At 41.0% G+C, this 27,531-nt stretch overlaps 1 protein-coding gene across 5 annotated transcripts in view; it reads right to left on the reverse strand.

The window, feature by feature from the left end:
• Positions 1 to 2,926: 2,926 nt before the first annotated feature.
• The window catches only part of Orc3 (origin recognition complex, subunit 3), a 54,606-nt gene continuing 30,001 nt past the window's right edge, over positions 2,927 to 27,531 (reverse strand). For 2 of the 5 annotated variants that reach the window (XM_063287589.1, XM_006237995.5), the window contains exons 12-20: positions 21,489 to 21,605; positions 20,616 to 20,695; positions 13,292 to 13,425; positions 11,436 to 11,515; positions 9,856 to 9,956; positions 6,876 to 7,017; positions 4,291 to 4,407; positions 3,591 to 3,670; positions 2,927 to 3,179 (exon numbers count right to left, since the gene is read on the reverse strand). In XM_063287589.1, the coding sequence (XP_063143659.1) occupies positions 3,074 to 3,179; positions 3,591 to 3,670; positions 4,291 to 4,407; positions 6,876 to 7,017; positions 9,856 to 9,956; positions 11,436 to 11,515; positions 13,292 to 13,425; positions 20,616 to 20,695; positions 21,489 to 21,605 (957 nt within the window). In that variant the 3' untranslated portion in view covers positions 2,927 to 3,073. 5 annotated transcript variants of the gene reach the window in all.

The raw sequence follows: 27,531 nt of genomic DNA on the forward strand, positions 1-27,531 counted from the left end.
GTGCTCTTAACCACTGAGCCATCTCTCCAGCCCAGCAGCAAACATTCTTAACTGCTGAGTTCGTTCTCTCTCTCTCTCTCTCTCTCTCTCTCTCTGGCCCCCTTTGAATTTTAATAGCATATTTCTAGAAATTAGACTAATCTTAAAATATACTATTTCATTTTTAACTTAATAACCTCATTTAAAAATAAGCCCCCTGAGTGTAAGTGTGTTCTATGGCTTTCACAAGATCCCAGGCAGTTGGAAAGTCCGTTAGTGCACAAGAAACACAAGTTATACAACAGGGCAGCTGGCTGTAAAGGGAACAAATCTTGCACTTAGATTTTTAGTCTCAGTACTGTTGGCACTTTGGGATGTGTTTCTCCTCCTCCTTTTGACTGTGTCAACCAAAATCTCCCCATTATCTTTCAGATTTAGCCCTCAACTTGTTAGGAAAACATTCGCAGAAGTTAAAAGAATAGTGTCATTACCTACTTGAATTTTTCAAGTATAAACTGGTAAACTGTGTTCGGAAGTTGTGTATGCTTCTCTAAGCTCAGTGCTGTCCCTCTGAAGTAGATGCTGTCTGTACTTAATCTCTTAAGTTTTTATATTTCTTAAGCTTTTAGTACTCCCAACTCCTCTTCTCTCCCCCATAAGGAATCAAGATCGCAACTTTCTGGAAAGACTAAGCTCTAGTGTATGCCCACATGGGTGTGCAAGTGCCAAAGAACGGCCTGATGTGTTGGTACAAACAAAATTCTGGAATTTATAAATTCCATATATAAAGTAATAGCATATGGTTTTTTCCCAGTTGTTGCTCAATTCGGATACTTAGGTTGAATAATATATGAGCTTCAAAGTCTTCACTTGTCTTCTAAGATACTTGTCTGATTTCTTTCACTTTTAATGATCTCTTGAACTTTTAACTATCAATAAGCATAAGCCTCAAAGCTGGAGTTTGGTCTCCTTGCCTCTTTTCATGCTGACTTTGGTGATTTTTTGGTGATTTTTTTTTCCTCTAATAATAAGATTTTGTTCACCTTACTGTGTAGCATTTCACTGGAATGTCTCTTAACAGGTATCTCCTGATTTTTATAGTCAAAGCCAAACTCAGTTTTGCTGCTGTTTTTTTCAATCAATTAACCTTCTACGACTACAATGAAATACTCAGGTTGATCTACAAAGTCAGAAAGTTTACTTTAATTCCATTTTGAAGACTTCATTATGTGATCAGTTGTCCTCATTGCTTTGGTCTGTAATGGGCAGCAGACATAGCTGGGGTCCAGTGTAAAGCCAAACCGTCAGCTCATCAGCCAGGAGGCAGAAGAATAAAGACCCCACCATTTCCCTTGGGCCACACTCCCAGTGACTGGAGAAACTCCCTTTAGACTTTAGTTCCTAGAGGTTCCACAACCAAGCAGCAGTGCCACCCTAGGGGTCATAGCAAGCCCACTGACAGCAATGCTTCTAGTTCATAAGCAGAAAGGCCCTTAAGGCTCTAAATGTGCATCTAATTGTAGTTTATCTACAGTGTCACATCCCTGTTGCTGTTACCCCATCTAAGATTGGCCTTGCCCGGATTATCTCAGTGGTCAACTAACTGGTTATGGATTTGCTACATCAGTCCTTTCACTGTGCTCTCACAACACATGTTGATCATTGAATTGAAAGGCTTGCTTACCTCTTCTGCTTCTGACCAAGGAAAACAAGCTTCATTACCTGCACTCTTGCCCTACTCATTCAATTTCTATTGTTTGAACCACCTTATCCATTCTAGCTATCTCTCTTCCTTTGATATACTTGGGGTACTCCCACCTTAGGACATTGGTTACTGCTGTTCCCTGCCTAATGGGTGAACCCATAAATCTTCCTGGGTAGTTTTTTTTCCCCCAATCCTTGTACTTTTGCTCAAGTGAGGTCTAGTTTCACCATTCTTTAAAACCACAATGACAATCCTACTTCTTACCTTGCTGTTGTGTGTGTTTCTGTGTGTGTTTGCACGCATGTGTTGTTCTGCTTTGCTAAATAAAGTACAAGGAAAACACTGATTTTGTTTTCTAAAATAAGTAAGAAGTGCCAGGCATCTCAACTAAGGACTGAATTCTATAGGATATCAAGTAAGGACACAAATCAGTCTTACAGGTCCTTTTGATAGTATGACAGCACTTCCATTGTGTTAATCTTAAGTGGTAAAGAGAACGGCCAACGTGTGTACGTGCACAAATGGAGGTAAATGCCTAGGAAAAGAAAAACAACAAGAACACATGCCTCAGACAAGACAAAATTATGCCAGTATTAAAACTAGTTCCTCTGTATGCATAACGTGTTGTTTAAAGACTGTCTTCTCATCTGGGCATACTGAAATTCCTTATAATCTTAGCACTTGGGGATGGGAGCATGGGGTAGGGATCATACTCTTGCACATATCCTGCATTACAAGTCAAAGTAAAAAGGCTTTTCCTGGACATGGGCTCTTTGAATCATTTGTGAACAATTTTGGTATAATTCTCTTGAGGGTTGAACATTAAATAATGAGTTCTAGGTGTATGATTCTTAAGTTCTTATCATGAAAGAGATGAAGATATTATTTTACTAGACCTTTACATTTCCGTTTTGTAAGTTAGGGGAGCAGTTTGTGAAGGCCCTTACTGGTTGTAAGTCTCAGTGACTGTTCATGTGAATATTTAAAGTATAAAGCCAAATAGCTTTGGGCCTGGTAGGTTGCCAAGACTATAAGAAATGGGGAGGCAGAGGCAATTTTAGAACCTCTCTAGCAAGGAAAACACCTATTAGTTAGGTAAGAGTGATTTTTACACAGTGTACTTACGGTGTGCGGCGTGCCGCAAGTTATCCAGGGAAAGGAATGAGTGCTGCTGAGGAGTAACTATGTGGAAGGTCTAACATTTACACACTGGACAAGCAAGAACGGCTTGTTTAAACTTAGTAATGTATACTGACAATGTATAAAGGCTTTATGCATTTCTTAGATTTTGAAGTACTCCAAAAACATTTTGATACAACTATATAAATATTCCAGATTGCTTTTAGCCTTAAGTTAGATGCAGAACTCTTGTCTTCACACATTTGCTTTTTAGCAGCCTCCCCATGTGAGCCTTGCAACATGGTCAGTCTTCTGTTTCGTAGGTTTTATAAAGCCTAAAAGTTCTAATTCAGAAACAGCTCTAATAAATCGAGCACTGGAAGCTCTAGCTAAGGAAAATTAAGGTTTTGTTTTTTGAGTATTTTTGTTTGACAAAAAGACTAAAATGAAATTTCAAAGTTGAAATAGTAACTGGTAGATTGGAATAAGTGGTTGAAATAAATTCTACTAAATTATATAACCCTGTTGGAAAAGGTTAACTGCAGTCAGAATACAAGGTTCAAATGGAGCTTCGTGTCATGGTGCACACCTATAGTAATCCCAGCACCTGCGGTAGAGGCAATTTGAGAAGGAATACGTATTTATGAATTTTTAGATGTGCGTTTTTGTTCACTTTTTGTGCTAGAGCTTCAATTCAAGGCCCTTTGTTTAAGCAAATGACCTAGCCAGTTTAAGAAACAGGAAACTTAAAATACTGTTACTAAGACTGTAGAACTGAAAAGGATACTGGATGATTTCACTCATTTCTTCGGAGACTGTAGAATTTGTATCCATTTTCTCAGCAGCTGTCACAACTGTTGCAAAAGCCTTTTGAATAGACAAGACAGAAGAAAATACAACTTGTTACTAGGCATCTTTTCTGTACCTTGAGAGAGTTCTAGAACCACGCAGGTTTTAGGACTTGGCACATCTTTCACATCAGATTTCAATTGAAGATGACTAATGACACTAGTAAGTTTTGCTAGTTATTCATTAAAAATAGTAAAACTGGCTCTATATATTTGTCTTAGAGGATTAAAGCATAGCTAGTAAAAATGTAAAAGCAGAGACATCCCTGTTTCCTCTCCTGCCAATCTCTCTACTACAGGAAAATGCATTTTTCTCTTGGAAGAGTTTAATTCAGCATGTCCTTCAATGTTGAGAAGATGTCAAATAGGACCTTTGACAGTTAACGCTTGTCCCCTGCCTTGCCATGTATTGTAGAGTTTGTGTGAGGTTTTCACCACACCCTGTATTCTGTGGAGTGCTCTGAGCTGATCTGAATCCTTTGGCTTTTGTTTTTAAAAGACACAGCATCAGAACAGGAACCTATGAGTACAGACTGCTAATTTCCTTGGGGAACTTATGAAGAATAACACTTACGCTTTACAAACAAGAATTTAAGGATACAAGTTGAATTCAAAACAAAGAAGTTCTTTGTGACCTACCTCTGACCAGTCGACAAGGTTAATCAGCCGACTACACTCCAGGTGCAGTTTATATGCTATGCAGATGTCAGGGGCAACACTTGGAATGCAGCCTTCCTCACTTTTCAATGCTTCATTCTAAAACCAGCAGATTAACAGTTACCACCTTTTAGAAATTATTAAAAACAGATAGTTGAACACCTAAATTTAGTAAATCAGAAAGCAGAATTCGTCATTTCCTTTCTTCATACTTCAAGTCCTCACTCGATCCCTCCAGCTCTAAGCCACTTTCCCCATTAGACATTTTCTTTTTTGAAATCTCATTTGCAAATCATTTCGGTTTGCTGTAAAAGTTTAGAAACCTCTGGAATGATTACCCAATTAAATGCTACTTCCAATGTTTGTGCAGTTATCATGTGGCATTAGTGAACACTTCTCATTAGTAGTAAGAGTAAATGTGATCTCCCAAAGAAAAGGCTGCCCACTACACTACTTTTTCTCTTGCTGTTTTGGAAACGGTCTCGTGTAGCTGGCCTAGTCATAATAACCTAACCAACATTGCAAACACTGCAGACCTTTTTTTCTAGATTTTTGTTTATGTGTGCATGCATGTCCTTATGAAATGTTGCCTACCCCTTCTGCACAGACCAGAAGAGGGCGCCAACAAAGAGCTGAAGGAAATCAATCACTGAGCCCTAACACCACAAACCCTATAGAAACTGTCAGTCTTGGTTTAACTTATTTGAAATCCAAGTTTTATTAAGAAACAAGATCTCATACACAAAATGCATGCAAGACCACATCAGTTTGTTTCTGTAACTCTACCACTAAATTTAATTTGTAGCTTATACATTAAAACAGTTGTTTTTCTTTACAAAATTGATTCCTTTGTTGAGCACAGGGGCTGGAACCTTGTGGGTGTTAGAGACTTGTTGTAGGAGGCAGGCCTCCTTTGCTCTATAATTTGAGTCTTGGAGATTTAAGTTCAGACAGGCTTAATAGCAAATGCTTTTACCTAATGACTGAGCTATCTAACAAGATGGAGAGATGGCTCAGGGGTTAAGAGCATCTGCTGCTGTATATAGCAGAAGACCAGAGCTTAGTTCCAGGCTCCCCACTCTACATATCTCACAACACCTTTAATTTCAGCTCCAAGGGATCTTATCCCTTCTTCTGGACTCTGGTAGGTACTTTACTCACATGAGCACATACCCCAGCAAATAACTCGTCTTTAAATGTGAAACTGTCAAGCTCCTGATTGCTACCATCATTGAAAACCACTGACCTCTAACTTCCTACTCAGCACTCTCCCCATACGTCACCTTTGTGTGCTTCCACACTGCAAGGATCAGGCAGTAGTTTGGTGTCTTATGGAGCCACTTTTTAACCAAAAATATAATCACTGTGTATGATGTGTGTGTGTGTGGGCATGCATATCCTGTGTAGCACATGCTAGAGTTTTCTCCTTCCACATTTACAGGGGTTCTGGGGATCAAGTTCAGGTTAGTAAGCTTCCTAGGCAATCACTGTAGCCCCTTCATCCCCTGAGCTATACTGACAGCCCACTTTTTTCAAAGTCTCAGTAAGTTCATCCTGGCCCTGAACTTAGTGGTCTTCGTGCCTGGACCTCTGTATAGCTACAATTACATGTGCTACCCCACACATCCAAAAGTGCCTTCTAAAGCAGCTTTCCTGGAAGGAAAACTTCAACTTCCTGGGTGCACACATGCATCCATGTATAAAATTCCTATTTACCTATTTAAAAATATTCAATGTTGATTTTTTTTTCTGTCAAAACAAGGGTAGTTTTGAACATTTGAAACTGAAATTAGTAACTTTCTGGATTTTATACAACTGTCTCTTCCCATGTTTGCTGCCTTAGGATTTTCTGCAGTAGTACCCTGCAGATCCTCCAAGAATAGAATACTATTAGATTTAAAAATCTATGATGAAATCCCAGGGTGTTTTTCTTTTTCATTAGAAGTATGTACTTGGAATTTTATATACTTTCATTAGGCCTTACTACCTAACCACTGACCAACTGTTGTTACCTACACAATCCTTTCTCTGCTGGGCAGTGGTAGCTTAAGCCTTTAATCCCAGAACTCAGGGAGCAGAGACAGTTGGATCTCTGTGAGTTTGAGGCCAGTCTGATCTACAGAGCAAGTTTCAGGACAGCCAAGATACACAGAGAAACCATGTCTGGGAAAAAAATAACCTTTTAAGACATATTCTCAGGCTTTCTACCTGTGACTGTTCCAGTTTTTCCTCAGCGTGTGGTCATGAACGTACTTGGGGATGGTTGTCTCCTTATACTGAACTCAGGTCATGAGGCTTGGTGGTGAATGCCGGCTCACTGGTTTATCACAGGAAAGGCAATACGTAAGGGCAAATGCACACAGCCTCAGTAGATCACTGACTGCTGCTGTCACTCGGTCACGGCTTATCTAGAACCTAGGAACTTTTTCTTTTTTAGGAAAATGAGTGGCAGTACCCAGAACTGCTCAAAGTTCTGCTCATCAAAACAGAACTGCAGGCTTAGAGTGTTTGTGTGATGCGGATGTCTAGGGCTTGAGCATAACTGGGGGAGTTGGCTTCCTTCTTACCTTTAGGTAATAGTAAGGGTTGTTGAGTGCAGTGTGGAGGGCGATTCTTGGAGCAGCATTTAAGTGCTCTCGGAGTGTGTTGGCAGCACTGAAGTACACTACCTCATGCAGAGGCTGGCCCTCGGGAGGCAGAAGGTAGTCTCTGAAACAGTGAAATCAGGTAAAAGCTTTTGGATATGTACAGGCTGGTTTTCAACTCAGCAGTTTTGTCAATCCTTTAGAACTACTACTTAATAAACAGCGAAATCAGCAACCAAACAAAAGTCAAGTAAAGGATCCCATATAGGTTGACCCAGAATTATATGTCAATACCATTTTAAAAACTTCCTCTGTATTTTTGATATCTGGAACCAATGTAAACCCAGGCAGCTGGGCACATCTGTGAGGCATCTTTCTTAATTGGATCATTTGAAGTGAGAAGACCCACCCTAAATCTGGGCCGCAACTCCTCATGGCAAAGGACAGGGAAAAGAGCGTTTGTTTTTGCCTTATTCTCACTGACAAGTTCACACAACCTTTTGCTGAGGGATTCCTTCATGGGTCAGTAGTTTACCTCTTCAGAACTGACATGTGCTGAAGACAAGCAGAGATAGCCAGCATTGTGGACGGAATGTCCACTGGGACTGGGTTCTTGATACAGTCAGGAGACACCATTGTTGGTCTGGGTGAACCACAGCCTCTAAGCCACCCTTTAAATACATCAAAGCAGAACCTCAAGTGTAGCCACCAAAAACATTACTGTTACTTCTGAGTGCTTTGTAACCTCCTAGAGAGGACTGACACTCCCTAAGAAAGCCCCATATGGGGCTGGAGAGATGGCTCAGCGGTTAAGAGCACCTGACTGCTCTTCCAGAGGTCATGAGTTCAATTCCCAGCAACCACATGGTGGCTCACAACCATCTGTAAAGGGATCTGATGCCCTCTTCTGGTGTATCTGAAGACAGCTACAGTGTACTTATATATAAAATAAATGAATAAATGAAAAAGTTAAAAAAAAAAAAGATAGATTTAAAAAAAAAAAAAAGAAAGCCCCATATACTCCTGTCCTGCCGCTGGCCCAGTGGCTCTGAAGAGAGGAAGAAAGAGGATACTCCGCGTGATCACATTTCTCACTAGCTCCTTCTCCTATCTCAAGAGTTCCTGAGCCTACTCACTGCCTCTAGATGCTGGTCTTTCTCTACTTGTAAAGCAGCATTGATTTTGAATTGGCATTTGTTTGTATTTATTTTTAAATGTCTTCTGTTCAGACCTAGAAGCTCTGTCAAACATCTGTACTCTACTCTAGGCCCTGTAGAAAATAGGGAAAGGGAGGGCGGCAATGGGGGGAGGATGGGGAGGGGAACACCCATAAAGAAGGGGAGGGGGAGGGATTAGGGGGATGTTTGCCCGGAAACCGGGAAAGGGAATAACACTCGAAATGTATATAAGAAATACTCAAGTTAATAAAAAAAAAATAGGGAAAGGGTTTGTGACAGAGAGGGGCCTGTGACACAGGAGTCACATTCTCTCCTTGGGCTTTTGCCTCATTTTCCTTCCCCTTTCCCTTTAACAGTCTAATCTTAACCTCCTGGGAGAGACAATCTCGGTAACAGCACCAAGTCTCACTGTGGAAAGTTGTGTGATTTCACAACACATCTCAATCATTCTCAGCATTATTTCAGCAGCTCATGAGAGGTTAAAGAACCAGACATAAGTCAGAAGGGTGGCCCACTGGGATTTGTTGGGACTCGGGTCTGGTATGTGGCTTAGAAACATGTTAAGCTGATGCCAAGGACTGCAGCTGACAAAAGGAAGGCTGAGGAGTAGGAGAGGCTCACAGGGCTGTGTAGGGCTGTGCAGCAAGCGCGGTGACCGTCAGCACTGGGCTGTCTCCTTACCAGGCCTTCAACCCAATTTTGAATGAATTGGTTCTTTAAATGACACATTTTCTTTTTAACTTTCTTCTTGTTATACTTTGTTGCTCACTTTACCTCTTTATTAGCATTACTTTTTTTCTTCAATAACTAATAAGAATAACTCTGCCCTCAGCATTGTCCTGGGAAATGAAAATTTTTTAACTTTCAGGATGGTCATAATCATGATATTTGCCAAAAAACTAATTTCTGTCTTTCCTGAACCATTCCTTTTCACACCTCACCTGCTGACCAGTTTGAACTGCCTTCATTTAGAAACAACACCTTTCCTACTTTCCTTTCTACGCAGGGTCTCAACCAGTAGTGTGATGTAAAACCTAAGGTCATGTTAGCCTGGAATACCCAGTGATTTTTCTTGTCCTAGCCTCTCAAATGTTGGGGTTACAGGCATGAACCTCTATATATTTTTTTGTCTTTCTTTTTTTTTTTTTTCCGGGAGCTGGGGACAGAATCCAGGGCCCTGCGCTTGCTAGGTAAGTGCTCTACCACTGAGCTAAATCCCCAACCCCCGAACCTCTATATTTTGTACTGTTTTTAACTTGTTAAGTCCTTTTCTTTGGTATACTTAACCTTTTTCAAATCTGTAACATGGTTGGTTCATTTTATATACACACAAAAGCTGGCTTTTGGGAAAGACCTAGAATGATCTAGGGCTCATAAGCAAACTAGATAGGAGACTTTGACAGCTGCTGAATAGGTGCTGTGTAGATTTGGTACTGATACTTAGTTGTCCCGATAAACTATTTAGAACAAAACTAATAAAATGGCTAGTGTACAATGTCTGTTTCTACTACAGGCAGAAAATGGTTAGAATAATGCAAAATTGAGAAAATACTCTGAAACACATTTCCTCACCTGGCCTAATTGGCTAGATGAAGTTTAAACCTGCCTTCCTGAGCTGACAGTAAAAACTAAACTAAATCATTTGATTGGACAAGGACAGAAGATCAAGAAAAGTACTAACTCTGATCAGATGGCAGAAACACTTGGACTGGCTGTGGATAGCGAGTTTACTGGGGTCATGGAAGAACAGGATCACTTTTAGCTCCTCAGAGCGTTAGACTCACCTCACCAGGTTGTCGATGAAGTTTATAACATTTTCTCTGAGCATTTCAAACTTGGTTGGCTTCTTAGTTGTTCTCCTTAGCTCTTTCATTTCCAGTAAGGACTACAGGGCAGAGTGGGGAGTGGGTTAAAGTATGCCGTCTTTGACTTAGGAACAGAGTCACTCTGAGCTGTCACTAATGTGGAGTCAGCTGATGCCCTTTACTTAGAGTGCAGACAGAACCAGATCAAAATGTGCTTTATTTTCTGTTAAGAATCTGCCCCTCTGTTTTGCTTTAAACATAAGCCAAGTGAACGTTCACGGGAAGAAGTTTACCTCACTGCGCAGTTACACAGGAGTGTTCACTTGGAGCATGAGGAAGAGTGCGGGAGGATGCGGAAGAAAACCCCCATCCATCCCCACCCACCACAGCCTCGGCCACAGGAGCAGCAGGCGCAGAGTGCAGTTCCACCCAGACTGAAATTCTGTGGCACATTTTAACTGGGTGAAATGGAATAAGAAGGCTCCTCTGGCAATCAAGTGCTCTTTTACCCTATGAGTGTTGTTTAAAAAAAAGAAAAAGGCTGAGATTTGTAGTTTAGTGGTACAGCTCTAGCCAGTGGTGACACACCCTGGGTTTTCTTCTCAGCACTATTGGGGTGTGTGTGTGTGTGTGTGTGTCAAATTTTGACTTAGAGTCTCCTAACTCTGATCAAAAAGAGAAGTATACTATATTCATATTCTTTTTGTAACCCATGTTCCATTTCCCCTTTACAGTTAATTCTGTCTTCCTTAAGGCTTCAGAATTGTCTGTATTCTGTCAGGTAGACTGTAGACTGTGCATATATAATGTAGGAAGATAGTGAGACAAACAGAACTGTAGCACAGAAGGGAGTCTACCTGTAGGTGGAGATGGGCCACTGTCTTCTCCCTTGAGAATTAATTCAATGGAGGGCCTGGCTGGGAGGCTTCCCTAGTAAGGCTGGTTCATTTACCTTCTTCCAGAAGTTCAACATCTTATGTAATTAGTAAAAACCTCCATGAAGTTTGCCTGGGTTTGCAAGTCTTTCTGAGTACTGACTCAGGCACGGTTACTCCTTTTTCTTTCGCATGCTGGCCAATAAATGTCCTAATCCTCTGGGCTTCCACAGTCTCTACAGATACGCTCCCTGCCACAAGGCTGCCTGCTGCCACACCAGCCTATCCTCCTCTCGGCAGCTTCGACGGTTACTGCCTAGCTGCTTTGTTGGGGCGTGGGAGGGACTTTAAAATAAAGCAACAAAACCTAATGAATTGCTGTCCAGCTTGTTTGGGCACTTGGTTAATTTTTTCCATTGGTAAGAACAAGGACACAAAAGGGATTTTGATTACAGATGTCTCCAGTGTCTCCATAGGAGTGGCCTGAGAGTTCCTGTAATACTTCAGCCCCTTCCTGCGGCTTAGATGGCATCAGGATGTCTGAGTTACTAGCTTCAGTCTGCGGGCATTGCCTCGGGTTGCGATGTAAGATGAATGTGATGACATTCTAGCAGACCGATTCTAGAGCACCAGTTACCACAAGGGAACCACCCCCAGTGCGGCTGGAGGAAGAGAGACCCCTACCTTCTGAAGGTGGTACAGGTCCGTCTTCTGCAGCCCCTTTGGCTGTGAACCACAAGCATCCTCTTCCTCTTTGCTATCTGCTTTGGATGCAAAACCAATACACAGCAGAAAGGAGGCATTGGAAGTAGATACATGCTTCTTTAAACATGAGCAAGCCTGCCAGACAAGTGAACTCCCTCCAGAAGCTGAAGCCAACACACTGCATCGTTTATATGTAGTGAGGTCTTCACCAGTAGCTACCGAACTCTCAGACTGTTTCTAGCAAAAGCCTATATAAAAAATGGTACAGACTTGAAAGTATCTTCCTTTGACCTAAGATTTCAAGCACGATCAGCTACATTCTGATAGACCTGCGCTAACCTTCCACTATACTACTTTTGATTCATTCTGTTTAGTATAAAGAAGTGATATATAAAAGCTTCAAGGAAGATAAAGTGCTCACTGATATAAATGTATGGCTGTGCTTCAGGAGGATGTGATACTCTCTCTGACTGACTTGGGAACCTGACAATGGTTTGGTTCAAAAATAACATAAAAATTTAGCTAAAGAATATACACTATTCTTATAGAACCAGAAGATAATTCCTGATTTTAGAAAGTTTTAACCTAAGGTCAGGATAACTACTAGCTAAATTCTTTATTCCATTCAATTGCCATGTAACAGAACCGTAAAATTGATTATAACTCAGCCTAATTTAACCCTCTCCAATCTAATTCTAAATTAAAATACATCAGCAGTGTAAAGAGACCATAGGTGGCAAATAACCAAATATTTCTTCTTGTGAGAAATTTTAAATATACTTTGTTATTAATAACAATTTTTTTTAAACCAAGAAAATAAAGACAAAATTATAAGGATGGTGGTTTTGTTTTAATTCATAAAACATTCTATTCTTTATACTGTTGTCAAACATTTTAATTTTCAGCCATTCCATTTGAAAAGTGGCAATCCTTTAGTGCTAGTCTACCACAGGATTTGTTCATTAGGTCATGTTACATGAACTCCAATTAAAATTATGGTATCTGCAGTTTCTTTTTTTTATAGAATTCCTGAGACTATTTTATATTCTTCTATATCTTTGGCCTTATTTATGTCCTTAAGAGTGGCTTCTCTTTGGTGAAACTACAACTGTGAACTGATCTTATACACACTTACACACACACACACACACACACACACACACACACACACACACACACACAGACTCACTGAGCTGGAAGCCAAGAGAGACTGGCTATAGTCTGGGTGTTGTATCGATAGCAGTGAAGTATAAAGCAATTTACATTTCTTCCCAGATTCCACTTTCTCATAGCGGGAATAATCCCAACTTCTAGTCTTTTAACATTTTACTTCTGTGAAGTGGTTCAGGGTCATTGCTGTGGTGCTAAAGGTCACCTCCCACACATAATTCGGAGGAAGCCTTCTTAGCACTGCTAACCTGCCTTGATCTTCTATAATTGAGCACCGGTCAGAGATTCCCCTGAATACAAGCTACAGAGGTATGAGATTTCCACAAAGACTGCTTCCTAGAACTAAAGGACTTTAACGACAAAGGGATATCTGCTGCTGTAGGGATTCTGACGACATGCCAAAGAAGGCATTTCCATGACGCCATGTCTAACTGTTGCTTGAGTCAGATCTCTTTCCTCAACCCCATCATAGCACCCCTAGATAAGGCAAGGGTACAGATCCATTTGATTTTCTACATTGTTTTAAACAAACCCAGAGGAGAAACACTTTGCCTATTTGTACTTGTTACGATGTCACATTCAGAGACTACTCTGCTGACTGACAGTGTTGAGTTTTCGTGACATTCTGGTTAAAGGGCTGTCAATGGGCAGGATGTTACACTTACCATCAAGGTTCTGAAACTGGGTCAGGAAGCCCTTTATTTTCTGTGCTGTGTTGCTAAGCTGCTTTTCAGTAGAGGAATTCAAAACCTTAACACACTGCTCAAGTATGCCCATCAGTTCGTCCTTTGCCAGCATTCTAGAAAAACAGTGACAGGAGAGCCTATGACTTCCTCAACATATTTAATAAATGTCTTTGTTCAGAAGATGAAACAGAATCTTCACTAGTAATGAGTAATCCCATCTTTTTAAAAGATTTTATCTAACATTCGTGACATTTAAAAATATAGATTTCTTAACAATGTGCTTAGTTAGCAAAGGTTTGTGTTCACAACCTGGTTCTGATAGTGTAAGACAGAACAAGTCTATTACTCATTTCTGGTCCTTAGCATCCTTATCTCTAAGTGGGAACAAAATTTCATGTTAATGGTTTTAAGAAAAAATAAAATTACTAGTCATATTTTCAAAAGACTTCTGACTGCTGCTTTGTAAAGGAACATGATGTATGAAATCAGAAAAACCAAGCCAAAGACTACTGTAATAACCAAGAGGAGAAATGGCAATGACTCAATCTATACCAGACAAGAGAGAGGTTATCTGGGTCTTGATAAATCCCACAGGCAGCCTAACTTCCTTTTGATTGGACGAGAAGGATACAGAAAGGGAGCAAGATCAGGATTTTAGCTTCATATATGCCAACTGTAAGATCTGCACTGTATATCCCACAAGACTTGAATGCATCAGAGAAACTTGGAGGGAGTGTGCACTGATGAAGGGAAGGGGAAAACCACAGAAATCTTAGAAGCCATTAAAGAAGTAATAAAGTGTCTAAGGTTGGGACCATAGAAAGAAACACAGAACCAAGAGTGAAGTTTAGGAACACGCAGGACATGAGTAGCGTACATAACACCAGTTCAGATCATCAGATATAAGACCTCACTGTAAATGTGCTTAAGACAAAATTCCTTTCTTTCATTAGCAAAGAAAAAAAACCCCTCCTATCTTTTTATGTTTATAGTGATAAAGTCATTGCTCACCATTACTTAAGTGGATGACGTCAGTCCTGTTGTGGAATTAATTTGAGATCAGTATCTAAAGTCATCCATCTTTTTCACAAATAAAAGTAATTTCCCAGTTTTTTCTCTCAAAAAAAAAAACCTTATTCCTTTTATTTTCTAAAGTAGTATTTATCATATGATTTCTTGTTGTCTGATTATGGTATTCTTGTAAGCACTTATTTTCTTTTACTGCAACAAAATGGCAATGCAAGGTACTTTTTAAAGTGAATAGGGCTATCTAGCTTGTGGAGGATAAAGTCCAAAATTGGGTAAACGGTCCCACGGTTACATATCTGATGAAGGCCTTGGACGTGGCATCAGAAAGGAGTGCACTTGGGGGGGGGGGAGATCACATGGCCAACAGAAGAAGCAAGAGAATAGGAGGGGGCAGTTGTGCTGGGTAACAACTTTCACAGGTTTCTCATACTGTGAGACCAACAGTAGTTCTAAGAATGGTAACCTACCAGTTGATTACTTGCTATCTCTTAGTTAACTTACACCTTCCAGTCTCATAGCTTAAGAAGCCTGCAGTGAAGGCCGAGTACTTTGACCCAACCCACGCTAAAGTTCTACTGCACTTGGATGCTCAGTGGTTTCATTCACAGCCTTTGAGATGGCGGAAATCTATGGTTGCTACCCTTCAGATGGAGCCTGAAACCATTACTCAAGAAATAGCCTCGAAATCTTTAGATACAGCTTTCTGTCTGGTTTCCTGTAAATCTAACACCATGCAAGTTTAGGACCAACAATCTCTATACTAAAAGTAAGAAACATGCAGTAGGTTAGTTTATTCTGTAGGAAGGATTCCACTGTCATCTGAAACTTCAGAAGCTACATTTAGATTTCAGAATTCTAGTCTCTAGGAACTAACAAGGTGATTCAAAGTACTGATCGAAAGCTGAGCTTACGTGCTGGCTAGCTTTTATGCCAACTTGATACAGCTATCTAAGGCAAGAAAACCTCGATTAAGAAGATGCCTCCATAAGATCTGGAGGTAGGCAGGCCTGTAGACCATTTTCTTAATCACTGATTGATGTGGAAGGGCCCAGTCCATTGTAGGTGGCACCTCACGGTCCTTCCTTGGTCTTACAAGAAAGCAGGTTGAGCAAGTCCTGAGGAGTAAGTGTGGAGGATTCTTGCCAAGGCATCAGTTTCTCTTTCTAGGCTCCTGTTTTTCTTGCCTTGTCTTCCTTCAGTAGCCTGTGACTTGGAATATGTAAGCCAAACAGACTCTTTCCTCCCCAAGTTACTTTTGCTAGTGGTGTTTCGTCCCTGCAATAGTAACCTTAACTAAGACACTACTTAAGTCAGCAGCCTCCATCCGAGCCAGTGACATGGAGCTCAGCAGGTAAGGCACTTGATCCCTGGAAACTCACATGGCAGGAGGAAGAAACTACCCAGAAAGTCGTCCTCTGACTTCCACAGACATGGCCCCACCGCTAGCTGCTCACCCTCGAAGTAAATAAATGCAAATAGGAAATTAAGTACCAAATTGAGAACTGTAATTCCACAATGAGAGGAGAGTCCATGACAGCTTCAATGTATAAGTTTGTTTTTGCAGTAAGCTCCTAAGAATGCAGTCGGGACATGTAGACCGAAGGTTTCGTTTTCTGTCTGCACTGTGTGCTGAGACAGTCAGGGTGAGTGAGGTGTTAGAGTCCACAGAAGCTATTACTCCTGGCTCATTTCGAAACCATTTAGAAACCTCTGAACATGGAAGACCTAATGAGGGACATTTCTTTTCTGTTTGAAATGCAAAAGAAAATATGCTTGATTTTAAAGATTTACATTTAAGCTCCTGTTCTGCCAACTAGGAAAAACTGCCTTTCAGACTTTATGCAAACAGCAAGAACCGTCCCGATGTGTTGTACATACCTAATGTGTCAACAGGAGGGGAGACGTTTACTGTGAAGCTGCAAGCTTCTCCATCACTTCTCTTTGGTGGTAGTTGACTTTTACCTGTCCCTGTTATAACTGCTATGTCTGATCCTCAGTGCTTTTGGGCTCAACTTAATAAAAAGATGGAAACTACATTTGGTATTTATTGGTTTTGCTTTATTTATAGCCTGACTTCCACTTTAGATCTTGGCAAATAAAAGCTGAAGGTACAAACAGCTTTTAAATGAGATCTGGATTATGATCCTATTAGCACTGAAGCAATCTTACTCATCGTCCCTATGTAGGCTTCAGATTCCCCAGGGAAAACATGGCTAACCAAACTACCGGAAAGGTATACCACACTGGACTGCAAAATGTACTCAGGGTGCCTGTACTGGCTAGTTTTGTGTGTCAACTTGACACAAGCTGGAGTTATCACAGAACTCAACTAGTGATCAAGGAGGGAGGCCCCAGCCCATTGTGGGTGGTGCCATCCCTGGGCTGGTGGTCTTGATTGAGTTCTATAAGACAGCAAGCTGAGCAAGCCAGGGGAAGCAAGCCAGTAAGTAACATCCCTCCATGGCCTCTGCATCAGCTCCTACTTCCTGACCTGCTTGAGTTCCAGTCCTGACTTCCTTCGGTGATGACCAGCAATGTGGAAGTGTAAGCTGAATAAACTCTTTCCTCCCCAACTTGCTTCTTGGTCATGGTGTTTGTGCAGGAATAGAAACCCTGACTAAGGAGTGCCTGAGGCAGTACTGACACAGCAAGCCTTCACTGAAAGGTAGCTGCTATTATCACCATTACTTCTGTAGATCTAGGAACTACACCCTGCTTGGATTGACATTTCTGAGCCCTAACTGGATTCTGAATTTAGTAAACCCAGGAATGGATGAAGTAAATTCTTCCTAGATAAATGCATTTATGAATTTGGGAATACCTAAGAAGAGAAGGATGACAGATTCTAATAATAAAATTATAAAACAATGAATCAATCTGCTAGGGTGCTGGAGAGATGACCCATGGGGTAAAGGTGCTTACCCCTTGACAGTACAAGCTTGCCTGAATGCCATCCTAGACTAATAAAGTTTCAGAAATCTCCTATTTTAAAGTTTATAAACATACAGAAACAATTTAATGACATTTAAAATTATGAAAAAGAAGTATTGCTGGGTATGATGTCATACATGCACTTTTAATCCTAGCAGTTGGGAAAGAGGAACCATGGTGTTTCATGGCTAGCCTAGTCTACCTAGCTAGACCAGCCAGGAAAACAAAGTGAGACCCTATCTCAAAAACAAAACTTTTAAGTGGAAATCAAATTTCTTTGGGAATTTACTTTTCCATATAGTAAGAAATTTCAGCTTCATAGTTACACTGTACCTAAATCACTAATAACTGTATTACAGTTTTTAGACTTTGGGTCTGCTTGAATAAGAATGTCAGCTGTATCTGGTGGTTGTGCTGTCTGGGGAGGCAGAGGAAGTGCAGCCTTGCTGGAGAGAGCGCAGCTCTGAGAGCTGGGCACTGTCTCTGCAATCCTTGTGGTCCCAGAAGTGAGCCGCCTGCTGCTGTGATGCCTGCTACCACCACAAAGTAAACCCCTGCAACCCAACCCAAGGAGCTCTCTTCTTACACTGCCTTGGTCACGGTGATTGCACAAACTTAATTCACTTCCTGCTGTGCCCATCTGACCTTCTCGACTTGGAAGGAATAAAGACTAAAAGTAAATCCAGTTAACAGACTTCTTTTTAACACGCTCTTTCCTGTTGTAAGTTGGCATGTACACTGCCAGAGACACGAAGATTCTGAACTCAAGGCCGACCTCAGCTACACAGGGAGGCGTTATCTCAAAAGAAAAGAAAACAACAAAAATACTGTGTTCACATCCTCATTTGTACCGACCGAGGAAAGTTTAAGCCTTGCATACAAACCTATCACCCACTGTAGTTCCTTTTCTCACTGCTGAAGTGGCTGATATCTGTATGTCAGCAGGGAATACGTGTGGTTGCTTGAATGACAATGGCCCCCAATGGCTCATATATTTGAATGCTTAGTGCCAGGGAGTAGAACTCTTAAAGAATTATAAGGATTAGGAGGTGTGGCCTCCTTGGAGAAAGTGTGTCACGGGAGGTGGGTTTTGAGGTTTCAAAAGCACTTGGTGTATGCCAAGCACCATGGTGCTCTCTAGCATGCTCTCTGTCACGCTTTCTGTCTCTGTCTCTGTGTCTGTCTGTCTGTCTGTCTGTCTGTCTGTCTGTCTGTCTGTCTGTGTCTCTGTCTCTCTCTCTCTCTCTTCTCTGCCTAGGGACCGGCATGTATCTCAGCTACTGCTGCAACACCTACTGCTATGCTTCTCCCTCTCCTCCACCATGAGGATAATGTACTAAACCCCTGGAACTGTAAACAAGCCCCATAAAAGCTTCATTTCACCAGCGTTGCCATGGATTACTTCTTTACAGAACAGAACAGTGACTGAGGCAATGCACATGAGGGTATGGGCAGAAGTGCTCCTGTGTGTGCATGCAGGAGCCAAGGGATGACCGCAGGGGTCCTCTCATTGCTCTATGCTCTTTTATTAAGTCTATATTACTTAGGCGTGTGATTGTGCACATGTATGTGCACATGAATGTTAGAACACATGTGGAGGCCACAGGACAACTTGTGAATGTCAGGTCTTTCCTTTCTCTATGTGGTTATCAGTGACTTGCTCAAGCTAATATATTTGTGGAGCTGACTCAAAAGCCAGTCCTCCGCCTTAGTTTTGGAGACAGGGTCTCTAACTAAATCAAAAACCTGAGTTTTGGGCTAGGCTAGCTCACCAATGAGCTTCCAGCCACAATGAGGTGTGAATCCAGGTCCTCTACAAGAACAGCAAGCACTGACCACCCTTTCCAGTCTCTAAATTTGTTAGGTTTTAACCACTTGGGAAACAGTTTGGAAAGTGAAAATTACAAGACTGGAAAGACCTTCCTTCCGAGTTCAGTACCCAAACCTTGGATGCCTACACCAACAATACTAAGAGGGCCCCCAAAACCATAGCAAATATTGTGGCCCTTTCTCTTAAAGGTCAGCAGCATCCAGGGAATAATGGGACTCCTTTGGTAAGTTGTTTGTCCTCTTGAATAGAGGCCATGAAATCTCCCAGGATTGGGCTCCAGCCAGTATATGTCCCCAAGGAGTAGAGTCAGTGGGAACAGACATGGCCTAGATGCTTCCACAGAAGCTACCTGGTCAGCAGACAGCGACATGGCAGTGACCCATACTTACAGGAAGAACTAAAGGGGACTTTAAAAATAAAGGATACATATGTGGATACCTACAGGGTCTTAAAACACAATAGGAAAGTACAACCAAAACTACTAAACAATTTTGCCAGGTTTATCGTATATGTGAAAGTTCAGAATGTTATGAAGTTCACTTGTCGAAGATTAATCTCTATTTCGCAGGAAATACTGAAAATAAGAAACCAGGAGAGGCCTGCTGAAAGAGTAAACCAGTTGAGTACTTTCACTTTCTCTTCACAAGATAACCGCAAATTAAATTCAGATAGGAATTTATGCCAAACAAGCAAAGCCTTTCTTGAACATTCCCTAAATCTCTTTAAATGGCTATTTAGAAGTTCCTCTTTCAAACTTCAACAAATTGCTTCTGAGGTATCATACCCTACACTGGATATAACTGTCTGTCTGTCTTCTTTCATCCTGGTCATTCATGATTGATGTCTTCCAGATTCCAATCCCTAAAACTTTATAAAGCTAACTAAGGGATGCTAACCCTTGGCCCCATGACCACCATGGACTCCTCCTACCACAGTTGATTACACTTTCCCTTAATGTGAACCCTAAAGGCCTTTCATTGTCTCTATTTGTTACCCTATATCACAAAAAAATTGGAACCCAGATCCCTGAGAAGAAAATGTTAAAAACCATGTGTGCAAATCTGAGACAGTCAAGCGGTAAAGGTAAACAAAAGGCCTCAGAGCTGGGCACACATGGCCAAATTAAAAAGAAAGAGAAAAAAAGGAGGGCTCTAAAAAAATGACTTCCTTACAATGAACTAGTTTTGGTTACATGTGGCCCAAAATCAATACACTAGGATTAGAATGTCTTCTAATAACATCATATGAGCAACTTCAGGGCCAGACGCAATGCATACATACTATGCTGGTCAGCTGTCAATGCTGTGTGAGCTGAGAAGGTGCACCAGAACTTCAGTAAAGGAATAGAGGGTCGCTACATTAACTCCACTAGAATCTGCACACATAATTCAAAAGGTGTTTAAATATTCTTACATACAGGTTACACAGGAAGCCTTTGGGCGGACAGGAGTTCTGGAGGAAGGTGTTCCTGGCAGGCTTAAAGCAGACAGAAAAGAAAGTCAACAAAGTTACCTCAGCAACTGCAAGGCTGATTCGTACTCCTCCGAATCCCATATCTTCTTTTCCAAACATGTACAATACAGCTCCCTAATCTATAAATGCAGGATATGATTTATGAGGAATAAAAAACGCATATCAAGTTTATAGCCTACTAGTTATCATCATATGTTCATGCTATTAATAAAAATCATTAAATTACAAGAGGCTTCTTGACATATATTGGATCAGATACTACAAAAGTAAAACTTATATAAAAGTCCAATTGTATTGGGAGTGGCCAACACCATTAAGTCCCTTTAGAGTATCATTAAAGATGGGATAATTGAAGGTTTAATAGCTAAATCAGCAGAGCCTCACACAGGCCGATGTTCTAGTTGATCTCTAAAACTCTGACGGAATGGTCTGAAAACGAAATATGTCCCATTCACATGTATCCTACTCAGGCTCATAAGTTTAGGGTATAATAAAAAGGTCATCTCAGCATAATTTTGCAAAGAGCAGAGGTGCTATGTTTGTTTTCATTCTGGGTGCAATGCAAAGTTAACCTCTAAATATTTGCAAACAGTTTCCACCTCCCAGTTCCCCAGGGGTAGAGAACTAGCTCTCCCTATGCATGGAACAGACAGAGTGCCAAATTAGCAAGGCTTACACTCTCGAGCACAAGCACAGAGCAAACGATCCGCTGGGATTCACGTGCCCATTTCCAGCTCTAAGTTTCAGAACAGAACCATTTCCACCATTACTAATGTGCCCAGCTGGAATGGATTGTTTTCTTATTGGAAGAGCTGGCTTCACTTCAAAGTCTGATGCCTGAGTAATAGAGAAGTCAGACAAGGAAGTATTATACTCCTACTTGTTGACTCCCAATGAGGAAATCTTACTTACCTGTCGACCCAGTGGGTACTTGGGAAGAGAAGAGGTAAAATTATGAAGACATCTCAAAACAAGGAAGTAATTGATATGGTAAACATGCAGGTCTTCCAACAATGATTGCGTTTCCTCCTAAAAATCACAGAGTACATTAATATTATGCATGGTAGTAAAATAAAATTCAAAAATGACTTTATGGATACATACTTTCTACAAAAATGATGAGTATTTAGAACTACAAGTTACTTTTCTTTCTTTTTTTTTTTTTTTTTTTCGGAGCTGGGGACCGAACCCTGGGCCTTGCGCTTCCTAGGTAAGCGCTCTACCACTGAGCCAAATCCCCAGCCCCACAAGTTACTTTTCTTAATTCATGAAAACTTGACACATCAAATTTAGGAGGCGGTCCAGACAACTGTTCAGTATCAAAACTGGCTGTATTTTACACAAATCAGAACTGATGTTGAAATGTAGTCTGTCCTGCCATTCACCCCGTCAACCCCATGCTTGTAATAGAGCATTTTTATGCTGTCTGCCACTATAACCTAACTGCTGTGCACTGCAGAGAGTGGGATGGCTCTTCTCAACCTCACTGAAATAGCACTGTTGTAGTTCTGATTGTCAGGTCAAGGGAGAGCTTCTTGTGCTTTCCTCTCTAACAGTGTCCTGGTCCACACACAAAGTAATAGAGTGGAGACCACTCACTGCTTACTCTCTAACACCAACTGCATGACTCTTTCCTAGATGCTGCCATCCAGGGACTACAATTCTAATACACTTAGTTCTTTTCTGTTAAATCATAACCAGTTAAGAAGCATTAAAGCCTTGCATCCAGTTGGTGGATGGGGATGCAGGGTGTAAAATACTGCTCCACCAAACGTCCTATCCCTCCAGAGCTCTTGTCCTCTGTTTCCCCTATGCTGCCTTTGCTTTTCAACTTCCTGCTCAACTGAGTTTAAGCTACACCATAAGACTGAACGAACATGGCAGTTTTAATTATGCTGCTCAGCTAAGTACACAAGATTGTGTAAGAAAATGGAATTGTAGACTAAGGAGCCTGTTTAAGGTCACACTTAGAGGGTAAAAGAAGTGAGAACTGGCCCACCCAGCTATTAAGAGAAAGGGAAAGAGAAAAGTAATAAACAACCCTGACTTCTTATAATCTTGCAACAAGGCCAAAGAAAAGTGCCTGACATAAAAGGGGCAAGCACAGAGCTGTGCACCCAGGTATACTATACAGTGTCTCCCACAGTCTGTCCTCTGAGTTGTAGCATGGCTGCTTCTGTAGGTGACACCAGAGTAAGAAGTTGAAGGGAAGACCCTATTATTGAAGACAACATAGAATTCAGTCACAGGACCAGAAATCAAGCAAGTGCTGACCTGAAAGGGGAGTTAGCTCTTATATATTTGAAACTGCTAAGGGAGAACAGTTATTAAGGTTCTAACTAGCGGTATAGCCTGCAGCTGTACTACTGGCCCAACAAAATATTCACAATGCTACAATATTGGCCTTAAATCTTGTGAGTAACCCACTAATTGGACATGGAGAACTCATGCCTGGTACTGTTGACCTAGCCAAGAACCTGTATTCATACCTAAGTGCGGCTCTCAACTCTCATCAGAGAAGCTACATTCTGCCACAGCTGGAGGTTACCGAGATCTACACAGACTCAAGTACAGAGAATAAATGACCATGGATGCGCCACTCTCAAACAGATCATCTGTCACACAACCTACAAAATCTTGACCAGAAATTTAGTGCATTGTTTACAGAAATGAACCCTGCAATCTCTTTCTTTCTTTCTTTCTTTCTTTCTTTCTTTCTTTCTTTCTTTCTTTCTTTCTTTCTTATCTATTATAAATCTATATTTTAAAAATCCTCCATCAAATGCTGCTGAAGGCTGCTGAACCTTGAGAAAGATGTCTTTGGTTTACCTCAGAAAAGTTACACATTTTGCACTGTATGTGTACTAAATTGGTGTAAGACATTGTGATGTTACAACAGTAGTTTTAAAAGTTCAGTAACTAATAGGAGAACCTATGTGAATATAGGTAGAATTGTAAAAGCTGTTTTCACATTGCCAATATTGCATGTAGATTGTAAATTCATACAAACCAATATTCAGATTTCTCAAACCTGAACCAATACTCTCAGCTCATTTCTTTTGCTGGGGTCTCTGGGAAATTCTAGACTACACCTCGGCTGGGTCAATTATGAACAAAAACCCCTGAGAAGCTAGCTGTCTCTGGAGTGAGCGAGTGCCTGGTCAGAATGTCAGAACTGTAGGTCCAGAAGGCAGTCTTATCTTGGGCTCTGAAATGGCCATTTCTTACCCCAGTGTGTGTCAGAACTAAACATCCTGTGACAATACATTTTATTTGCCTTTGGAATCTATTAACTCAGCAGACTACTACCTTTGTCAGCCCAAGAGCTAAGAATCTCATTAGATTGCATGGTAGGCCCATAAGAAAGCTCCTCACTGCATCACCTCACCAATGTATCCATAATGGATTTTAAACTTGCCTTGATTTATAATTTCCTCTGTTCTGCAAAACTCTAAAAACTCATGAAACTACTTCCACACTGGAATATGGAATTTGGTATAGCCGAAATCCATGTTTCCCTGGGCATGATCACTCAAAATAGCTCCGAATATCTCTTATTCCCTTTAAGGTAAGGGTCGTGGTTTTGTGTTGATATAATGAAGAAAATGGAGTTTCTTCCTCAGCTTTTCAGTCAGTAAATAATAGTAACTATATTAACAAGCAAGATGTTCCTTCTGTTGTCAACATTCACAGAGTACATTTCTTGAGGTCAACTTAGGTTTTAATTTTTAGTAGCATTCATATGCAAAGTAGGCCCCATTAGGTCCAAAGCACACCTGTCCCTTCAAAGCCCATTTGAGTTAATGTGGGACTATCCTTTTGAGAAATTTACTTCCTCTGGAAATAGCCCTACTCCATAACTACTTAGCTTCTCTTATTCTCTTAGAACCCCTTCTCTAAGAATATGCTGACATGATCCTATCAGCCAAACCAGTTTAAGACGAGGAGTCCCCTAAGCTCCTTAACCTCTGTCCATAGCCTGTATCTATCTCATCAGATTTCTACCCCTCTACCCTGCAACTAGTCCAAAATCCACTCACCTCCCTTGCCCCAGCAGTCCTGCAAAGGGCTAACCCACCGAGGAGCTTAGGGGACTCCTTACCTTAAAATGGTTTGGCTGATAGGATCATGTCAGTAGACTGCTGAAGACAGAACTTGCCTTTTCTCCAAAGACATTGCTACTTCCTGAACCAGTTTGATCAAGTGGAAGAGATTAAAATTATATACAAGCTGGCTTAGAAACTCTAAAGAGATGACTCCAACATGAGAGTCATCACCTCTCTAGGACCCTGGCTCCTATCCCTCCTAGGCCTATTGGTCTCTAGCCTCTTAGTAATAAATTTCCCTCCGTCTCTTCAGGTTCCTTTGGGAAAGAGTTAGTGAAATAATTCAACAGTCAGTAAACTACATTCTCCCATTGCCTGTATGCCTAATTCCCCTGCCTTTGACCCATGTTCCAGCCTTCCTAAGATGCCCCAAAAGTCCCCATTCAGCTGGAAGTAACTAGAGGACTAAATGCCATTATACCTTATCAACAAAAGGCTAGAATGTCAAGTAAGGAGTTAGTAAAATTGGCAGTGCAGGTGACAATGTCTAAAACAGAAGGCATCTGACCTTGTAACCTGAAGAACTATTACTGGGTAAACAGAGGCCTAAATTCAGCATTCCTCAGGAATCTCACAAGTCAGACACTATCTCCCTTTCCTGCCTCAAGCATCAACTACTCAGGCACAGGAATCCAGTTAATCTCAACAGCCTGCAGCAGCCCAAAGACCCTACCCTGCTAACTATCAAATAAAATCCTGCTTGTTTCCCACCAAGTCCGTATCCTGTATTCTTGGAGGCAAATGGTTTGCTCACCCAACAATCTTCCTTCCTACCCGTGAGAGGTGCATCTGGGTGGTTTCGCTGCACCCTTGCTTACAGTTCCCAAAGTTGATGACTACATGACTTCAGAAGTAACTCTAAAAGTAAAGTAGTCCTTCTTGGAAGACTAGAAAAACACAATAGTTTTAAGAAGTCATCAAAACAATGTAGTCTCTTTTGAATTATACCTCAAAATTAAAAAAAAAAAAAAGGTAGCCAAACAATAATCATTAATGTAACAGGGTTTAAAGGTACAAAAGAATTGGGGTAGAAATGATGTAAAATACAGGATATTTATGTATGAAATTCTAAAAAGTACTAAAATTACAGTGTTGCAAAGAAAAAAGTATTATTGTAAGGAATAATAGATAGTACTCTTTTCTATCAAACACTTTGAGAAAACTTTTGTTTAGGAATGGGAATGCAAATCTTCTAATCCTCCTAAAATAGCTTGTGGGTAGAATGCAAATGTTCGAGCCTCCCCACTAATACACAATGGTTTTGATCCTTCCCCACACAGTGCTTCATTCCCAGAACCCCTTCTTTCCCATTCCCCATGCACTATCACTGAGAAAGACTGAGGCCAGGCCCCAACCACTGGGAAAGGCGCAGCCTTAGAATAAAAACAAGGCAGACCTCCTGTGCCCATTTGCTTGCCTTCCATTTTGATCAGCTCGAGAGTTACTCTTGTTGAAGAGCATCCAAAGGTGCTCCTGTTTCAGCAGTCAACACCCCCACCCTACGGTAACAAACAACTCAGTGAGATATCCCCGATAGTACAAGAAAGGGAACTGCAATCCTGGTGCAGTGCTCTCTGCTTGGATTTAAGGCCTGACCAACAGGAAGGAGTTCGTGCCTGGTATTGTAAACCAAGCCGACAACTCATGGCTGTCGAGGCCACGGACCCCAGAAAGGAGCCGTTACAGATACTTTCCTAACCCCGTTTCACTTAAGTTAACTTCTGCCCTCGTCTTCATTATTTATCTATGTCTGCTAGTTCTGGGCTTAGCTGCTTCTCGCTTTTTGTTGTTATTTCTTTGTAAGACCTAAAGGTCAAGTTATTTATTTGTGGTACTGGTAGCTATGTTTCTTCTTGGGACTCTTTTCGTAGTTTTGGCATGTTTTCGCTTACTTTTTTTACTTTTTTCTCAAAGATTTTCTCAAGGCCTCGTTCTCTAGTATGGTGTTATAAATCTCTGAGTTTCCATTGCTGAGAACTGTAGTGTTACTACACCATAATCTGACGGATGCAAGAGATTGTGTGCTGAAAGATCGCAGGGGAAGGTGTTCACTCTGTAACCTCGACGCCGAGGCTCTGTCTCTGGACTCCATGAGGGAAGGAGGGAAGGAAGAGAGGCTCTGCTGAAAGCAGTCCTCTGACCGTCATGAGTACACATGGCACGTGTACATGTGGATCCACGCACACACGTCGTACATTCACACAGAACGAGTTTTCTATGTTAAGACATGGTCTATTTTAGAATGGTTCATGGGCTGCTAAGGAGAATTTGTATTCTGAGCATCTGGATAGAATGCTAATTATATTACCATTCAATCAAATGTTTCCTTGTTGTAAGGTGTGTATGATTTTCTGTCATCCTGTGATTCTGTAGTGTTGTTTCTCTGTTCTCTTAACTGTTATTCCCTGTGGCTCCAGAGGATGTTTGTCTTCCTCCTCATTCTGAAGGAGTCTTTAAACCTGATTTTGCCATGTAAAGTTTATCTTCTTCAATTATAACAAATGGTTTTGCTGAATACACAAGTCTGGGTTGGTAGTTAAACTTGGAAAAGACCAGTCCAGACCACTGTGGCTTTTAAAGATTTTGTTGAGAACTGTTATTTCAAGAGGCCTGCTTTTCTGCATAAATGTACTGCTTCTTTCATGGCACTTGTACTCTGATTTCTTTCTTTGTTCTGTATATTTAGTGGTTTAATTATATCTGATGACATGAATTTTTCGCAGTTCCTGTTTATTTGATACTGTAAATATCTTCTCTGTCTGGTCTGGTTCCTATTTCTCTAATTTTGGAGAACGGTTTGTTGAAATGTTTTTAATGCCATTATAATGAAATTCTTCTTCTGTGCCATA

This window comes from Rattus norvegicus, chromosome 5, assembly GCF_036323735.1.
Source record: "Rattus norvegicus strain BN/NHsdMcwi chromosome 5, GRCr8, whole genome shotgun sequence".
Lineage (NCBI taxonomy): Eukaryota > Metazoa > Chordata > Mammalia > Rodentia > Muridae > Rattus > Rattus norvegicus.